Source organism: Balaenoptera musculus, chromosome 2, assembly GCF_009873245.2.
Source record: "Balaenoptera musculus isolate JJ_BM4_2016_0621 chromosome 2, mBalMus1.pri.v3, whole genome shotgun sequence".
NCBI lineage: Eukaryota > Metazoa > Chordata > Mammalia > Artiodactyla > Balaenopteridae > Balaenoptera > Balaenoptera musculus.
The window spans coordinates 156642966-156650612 of NC_045786.1; the positions used below are offsets into that span (position 1 = coordinate 156642966).

Consider the following 7647-nt stretch of genomic DNA (forward strand, 5'->3'; position numbering starts at 1 on the left):
CATTCAGCCTTTCAGTAATGAGTTTTTATCACCAACTTTTTATTCCCCAAGTGAAGTTGAATTGTCAGCCAACTGAAGGATATGAGATGGGAGGAAGTGTTACGTAATATGGATCTTTCCTCTAACCTTAAAATGACCCCCAAGCCAGTGTTTATTGTATCAACAAGTGCAGTAAAGCCTATAATGAAGTATGAGTAGCCCCAGGGCTCATCAATTGGTAAAAACACAGAATCAAAGCAATGCTAAAAATACCTATAATTTAGGGAATGTCTATGTTGTGCCAGTATTTGAAATACGTGACATTATTTTATTATTATTATTTATTTATTTTTGGCCGTGTTGGATCTTCGCTGCTGCATGCGGGCTTTCTCCAGTTGTGGCGAGTGGGGGCTACTCTTCGTTGCGGTGTGGGGGCTTCTCATTGCTGTGGCTTCTCTTGTTGTGGAGCAGGGACTCTAGGCACACGGGCTTCAGTAGTTGCAGCATGTGAGCTCAATAGTGGTGGCTCGTGGGATCAGTAATTGTGGCTCGCGGGCTCTAGACCACAGGATCAGTAGATGTGGCGCCCGGGCTTAGTTGATCCGTGGCATGTGGGGTCTTCCTGGACCAGGGCTCGAACCCGTGTCCCCTACATTGGCAGGCAGATTCTTAACCACTGCACCACCAGGGAAGTCTGACATTATTTTGTTTATTTCACAGATATTTATTACAAAACTACCATGTGTCATGCAGTTTCAGCATGCTGGAAATATAACTATAAAACCACCCCTAAATTAGAAAAAAATACTATTATTTTACCCATTTTACAGATTACTAAATTGAGGATCAGAAACTTAGGTTATTTGCCTCATGTCAATTAGTTGATAAATATCAGTAGAAGAATGAAAGTAATCTAACTGATTCTTTAGTATGTGCCTTGATATGTCTACACTCAGAGTCAAAGAATAAGTTCCTACACATATTTTAAAGTCCACTCATATCAAATTTGAGACATGGAAAGAATTTATGCCACACCTCTCTTCCTTTCCCTTTTCTTCTCTTCCTCTTCCTTCCCATCCTTTCCTACCATAATATTCTTTTTTTCAATCTTCCATATATTTTCCTTATAGTGATAGAGGCAATATGATCTATTTTCCTTACAGAAAATGAAAAAGGGAGAATTAGGTTTCAGGGAATCCTTGTATTTTCTCCTAGTCTTTATGTCAAGTCTTCTTTTTTAAAGTGCCTTTATTTTCAGTAAAAATATAAAGTGACATGAGTTGAAAAGTGTAGGAAAGAGTATTATAAAGAGAATAAAAGAGTATCATTCTATTTTGCAAAATTGCAAATCATTACAAGTAAATTAGGTAGAGATGCATGATGTATAAACTGGTTTTGTTGGGTAGGGGATTAGGGAGATTTCATTATTCTGCAGAGAAATAAGAAGTATTTTGATTTTGCTGAAGTGTTAACATTTTAACCAAAGTAGAGATTTGTTTTTTTAAGAGGATATGACAAAACACTCCAGTATTCCAAGCGACTGAGACAAATATCCTGTACATCTCATAAATCAAGAAAGATGTTTATATTCTCTGAGACATTCTATTACAGTTTCCTTCTTGAATGATAAGCGTCTAGAAGAGTGTTAGATTTGGACTACAAAACCAGGAATGCTCTTTGTTTTGGTTAGAGAGTCACCATCTTTGAAATAGAATGTGACTTCTATTCTAGGAATTGTTTTTAAGTGATTTCTTAGAAAATGTAATAAATGGTTCCACTCAAGATGTAGAAATGTACTTCAGAAGGACCAGGCTGGAGGAGAAAAATATGCAGAAAATAAAAAGCGGAGCTCAATTTCGTGACTTCAAAATGTGAAGATGAGGATGTCACAGATAAGGAGGTTATTGTTTGCTTTTTTAAAAAAATTCAGATGTGGGGTCTGTAAACTTAGTTTGTTTTGTAAATTCTGTCCTCGTGCTTTTGGTGTAGTTGTTGTTTTTAAGATCAATGAACAAAAACAACTTACACACCTTTGCTTCACATGACTATTTAATAAAAGTAGATAACATAAGTGCACACACAAACACACACACACAAATTTATCTCCTGGGTTAGTCAAGAAACTAAGCTGTAAGCCTGCGTTATGTCAACATTGGCTCTGCTGTAGATATGATGTAGAACAGTGATGCACTCAGCATGTCTGCTCACTTATTAGATATGCATAAGGCATGTGATGGACCACAGGGTACCTTTCACTTGAAATTACAGGAAAGTGGCATGAATGCAAAGAGTTTTTGGTTTTTTTTTTTTCACCTAACATAATCATGCTGGACTATACCCTGAAGTGTTGTTGCTGTGTAATGTGCTTGCTTTCAACTTCTTTTAAAAATTGTGTTCAGTTATCTGAAGATATCTGAAGATAACTGAAATCAGTTATACATGTTTACACATTTTGAAATGTTCTCTTATAATTGGTATCTGTATGTCCTGGTCAGCTTCCTCAATGACTAATTTAAGCCTTCTCATTTCTAAAAAGGAAATACTACTTAAATTACAAAGTTACTAATGAATTGAAAGTTACTAATGAATTCAAAGTTACTAGTGAATTCAACAAATATCAAGCATCGATAACACAATATCATCTGGAAACTCTCTTCACTTTTGAGATTTCAGTTAACTTGGTTCAAGCTCACAAGTTCATTAATCGTGAGAATGCAGAAATCATTGCGTAATTCCAGATCACCTCTAATAGCTTACTTCTTCATGGTTCTGACTTTCTCAGCTGCTTTATCCCTACATGCTCTCTAAGATTTGTTCTTTGTCAAATGGGTACCAAGCTCATTTACTTCTACACACACACTTCTACTCACAAAATTCTCAGTGAATTTAGTAACAAATTGCATATCTTACAGCATTTTGCCAACTTCTGTTTCTGCAACCATACTCTTTTACATTTTGGCAATAGCAGACTGAACATCATTTTTCTTGACTCAAGCAATATGATTTTACTCACAGGCAGGCTCCTCAGACTTTCAGTTTCAGCTCCAAGTTCTTTTAATCAGGAATTTTCTTAGAATTTTTTATAAGAAAATATCTATCCAAGAAGAGTTCATTTTACTACACAAAATGTGCTGTATACTTACTATACATAGTTTAATAATTGTTGAGGTGGGAGAAATGGCTCCTGCTCATTACTGATAATAATTAAATGTGGGAATAATAAACTTGATGTGCTTGGTTATGTGCTCCTTGCTCTTGAGTTCTGGTGGCCCATAGAGAATTTTTATCCTGCTCTCCTTACTCAGTACTCCATGAGTACCTACTGGGTTCCTGGTACTATTTCAGACCTACAGAGAGAGCTTGTCAAGGGATACCCGGTATTGGGAAGATAAGCTGCCTATTTCTGGGGTTCAAGTTTAGGAAATCCATTTTTATCAGACAAAAAAGTTGATATGTTGACATCTGTCTGTCTTACTCCTTGTCTATTTTTATTTAGTTCAGAAATTGGGAGGGATATACTGATTTAATTTAGAGGACAAACCCCAGCATTATTATTGTTGTTAATATTTGACATGTTGTTGTTCATTTCTCAAGCTTAGTGACTTTTGACTCCAAGATACTTTTGTTTTTCATTTGGGATATGTTATAAACAGTCATTAGCTCAGAAAGAGCCAGTATATATTTCCATCTCTGCTTAGTGAGTTTTTGCACAAATCTAAAGAGTGATGCTGCCTTCCTTCAATATAAAATGAAGGCCAGCTACACATCACTCTCTGCTGGCCTCAGCTGTAATATTTCCAGGTCACCTATGTCAAATTTTTATAAGTGGTTATTTTTAATAGAATTTTGAAATGTGAATTTATGCTAGCAGAAAACGCTTTTTATTACACTCACACACCTTCACGTGTGGGCACAGGCACCTACACCACCGCCCTGCCAAATGTTGCTGATACTTAATTGAGGTGCCCCTTTGGATTTTCACCCATGATCTTCTATGTCAATTGGTATGATTAATTGTTTAGCATATTTTGGAGGGTTGATACAAGTTTACTTATGATGGAAACATTAGTGTAACAGCCTAAGATAAAATAGAGAAAATAACTTTGCATAGAATGGCAATTATGGCAACAAAAAGGGAAGAGAGGCTGAATGCGAAAGCCGCGTGTCAGCTGCTCGGGATCTGGGTTTTAGTCCGATTATAGGAGGGCTGCAGCCCCTCAGAGTGAACAGAGGGAACTAGCCAGAGTCAGGCAGCAGATCAGGGTCCCAGCTAAGTAAGCTGAGCTGCAAGGCATTGTACCCATCCTTGTGGAGTAATGTTATGCTGACCATAATTCACAGCATCAGAAGTTGAGTCACACAATGAGTTAATCTGGTCCAAAGATTAGTTTAGGCATATATGATACAGGGCTCAGAGCTATATTTTAGGCACGAATAGTAGTGGGTTCATTGCCATAATTTCCAACTCTACTGGCTGGTAGCTGTAAGCCTGCTGATACAGTCACCTGCCTCGACAGAGTTGTCCTCAGGGTCCTCAAACTGAAAATTTTACCTAAGAAGGGAAACAGACTTTACTATTTTATAAGGACTGGATGACAGTGTCCTTACAAAAATCATGAATTACTGAGAAACTATTTGTAATTTAATTAAATAACACTTTTATACTATCAGCTACATTTAATTTGATAGACAAAGTAATTATGTGTAATAAAACTGCAACAATGTAGGAAAGGGTGGAAATGAAAGAACTTCTAAACTTAAAAGCAATAGAAGCAAATCACAATTATAACAATGGCTTTATAAAGATTTAAGAGTAATCATTCCTCAAAGCATCGTAAAATTAAAAGGTAAGTGATGTCTGCATAAAAAAACATTCTGACAAATAATACACACAGGATTAGTATTAATAACCTGTACTAAAATCTTAGTGGGGACTTCCCTGGTGGCACAGTGGTTAAGAATCCGCCTTCCAGGGAAGGGGACATGGGCTCGAGACCCGGTCTGGGAAGATCCCACATGCCGTGGAGCAACTAAGCCCGTGCACCACAACTACTGAGCCCACATGCCACAACTACTGAAGCCAGCACACCTAGAGCCCGTGCTCTGCAACGAGAAGCCACCGCAATGAGAAGGCCATGCACCACAACAAAGAGCAGCCCCCACTCACTGCAACTAGAGAAAGCCCGCGTGCAGCAACAGAGACCCAACGCAGCCAGAGAGAAAGAAAGAAAGGAAGGAAGGAAGGAAGGAAGGAAGAAACCATTTAAAAAATAAATAAATAAACATAATATTCTAAAAAAAAGTAAATAAATAAAATCTTAGTGGATGATAGTTAAGGGAATGATTAGACAAGAGTTTATATATGTCAATCCCAATCTCCCAATTCATCCTACACCCCCTCCCTTTCCCCCTTGGTATCCATATGTTTGTTCTCTACATCTGTGTCTCTATTTCTGCTTTGCAAATAGGATTATCTATACCATTTTTCTAGATGCGTTAATATATAATATATGCATTAATATACAATATTTGTTTTTCTCTTTCTGACTTACTTCACTCTGTATGAGTCTCTAGGTACATCCACATCTCTACAAATGATCCAGTTTTGTTCCTTTTTATGGCTGAGTAATATTCATTGTGTATATATGTACCACATGTTCTTTATCCATTCCTCTGTTGATGGACATTTTGGTTGCTTCCATGACCTGGCTATTATAAATAGTGCTGCAATGAACACTGGGGTGCATGTGTCTTTTTGTATTTTGGGGTTTTTTTTAACATAAAGATTTTTAATCCAGTTTAAAAAAAATACTTGAAGCAAACTGCCCTTCAAATATGAGGCTAATTTAGGGGTTTTCTATGATTATAACGAATTAGGTATAATTGTATCTCAGAATTGTTAACTAAAAAAAAAAGGTACAAGTTTTTCTGTTAAAATTCAAAGGCTTGACTGTAAAAGAGATTTACTGTACAGAGTTTAACCTAGAAATCTCACCTGGAACAAGTAATAACCCAGATAAAATAAAAATTAATTATACACACATACAATCCCACAAAGGATCTAAATGGGATGATTTTAAGGAACCATATGTACCAGAATATAAGGTAACTCCAAGCCACAAGCCTAACATTAGGGCAGCTACTTTATCTTGAACAAGAACATGGCATAAGCGAGGGCCCCCCTAACACGCCAGCTCGTCCCCCACAGCACCCCCTACCCAGTCTCCCCCGTGTTTTGGGAGAAAAACATCTTCTCTCTGCCCACTCCTGTCATCCACTGTCACTCCTCTGCACAGGGCAGGCGTGGCCTCGCCTGATATCTGCTTAAAGTCCAAGAATCGGGTCCAGATGGGGCAGCTAAGTGGCTGTGTTTGGGGCGCTGAAACTCACTGGGTCACAGCTGAAGGCACGAGCTGACACAGGGCCACTGACCACTGATCCTGAATCAGAGAAAATGAGCGGATTTGCCCAGATCTCCACAGGTGCTTCCACGTACAAACCGGTTCTACAGCTGCTCCCATTAAAACCTATTCTGATCCAACAATCTTGCAGAGGAAATCTCACCTACCCTCAAGTCTACAACACAAAAGCAAAGAGAATGCGACTGATTTTCTGCTGCCATCAGGTCTGGGACCTTCACAAGGGGGGCCGGGGTGCGCCAGGCCCCAGGGCACCTCTAGGCCGTCTGTGCCAGAAACTCTAGGTACTGCCCGCGGGCCTCGAAGTGGTCAGCCGGCCGGTTGTACGCCATCCACACTGGGTCTCCCACAAACAGCCGCATGGCCTTCACGTAGTTCTTCTCGTCCAGCGTGAAGCGGTGGTATATCCCGGCGGGGAGAGTGATCATGTCTCCCTTCTCCATGAAGATCCGGATCCACCTGTCCTCTTTATCCCTTACGTCGAAGTACCCACTGCCGTCCAGGATGTAGCGAATCTCATCATCCAGTTGTAAATGCTCCTCATAAAACATCTTAATCTTTTCTTCGTAAGTTGGTAGTTTGTCTTTGCATATGGTTATTACGTCCATCCAGGAGTAGTTTCTCTCTTTTCGGATCTTTTCTAATTCTGGATCATTCTCATATTTGTCAGCATCCAACTTCCAGTAAAGGACCCCGAGCCCGCGCAGCTGCTCCAGGCCGACCGGGCGCGCGGGCTCCCCGCGGTGGGGCCGCCGCGGGTCGTCGGCCGACTTGTCCATGTACCAGGCCTGCACCATGGCCGGGCTCAGGGGCGGCGCCGCCACCTGACCTCGGACGTGCTCGGGCCGGTCTCTGTCTTTTTGAATTATGGTTTTCTCAGAGTATATGCTCAGTAGTGGGATTGCTGGGTCATATTGCATTGGCTATTCTGAGGCACATAATTCAGTGTCCCAGCAGCATTAAACCTTGGTTGTCCATGGCAGTGAACCAGCTCAGTAATGCATTTTTAGATTGGCGTCCCTCTGTCCTTGTTTCATTCTTCCAGATCCCTAAACCCTGTATCTTGAAAGGATCCCAAAACAAACTACCTCTTGCAAACACCTGCTTTCCTAGGGAGATTCTGAGTTGAGAGATATTGTGATGGATACAGTAATCTATACTATATATATAATGTATGCATACACACACATGCACATACATATATAATTTTCACTTAATACCAAAATGTTTGTTGCGTACAATTACTAAA

At 39.7% G+C, this 7647-nt stretch overlaps 1 protein-coding gene across 1 annotated transcript; it reads right to left on the reverse strand.

Moving 5' to 3' along the window:
• Positions 1-5815: 5815 nt before the first annotated feature.
• Positions 5816-7214, reverse strand: LOC118890347 (1,2-dihydroxy-3-keto-5-methylthiopentene dioxygenase-like). Its single transcript, XM_036843085.1, has one exon. The coding sequence runs from the start codon at positions 7193-7195 to the stop codon at positions 6656-6658; it is 540 nt and encodes a 179-aa protein (XP_036698980.1). The 5' UTR covers positions 7196-7214; the 3' UTR covers positions 5816-6655.
• Positions 7215-7647: the final 433 nt, after the last annotated feature.

Excerpts from the sequence above, each read along its gene's own strand:
- LOC118890347 (XM_036843085.1), bottom strand. The coding sequence starts at position 7,195 with ATGGTGCAGGCCTGGTACATGGACAAGTCGGCCGACGACCCGCGGCGG.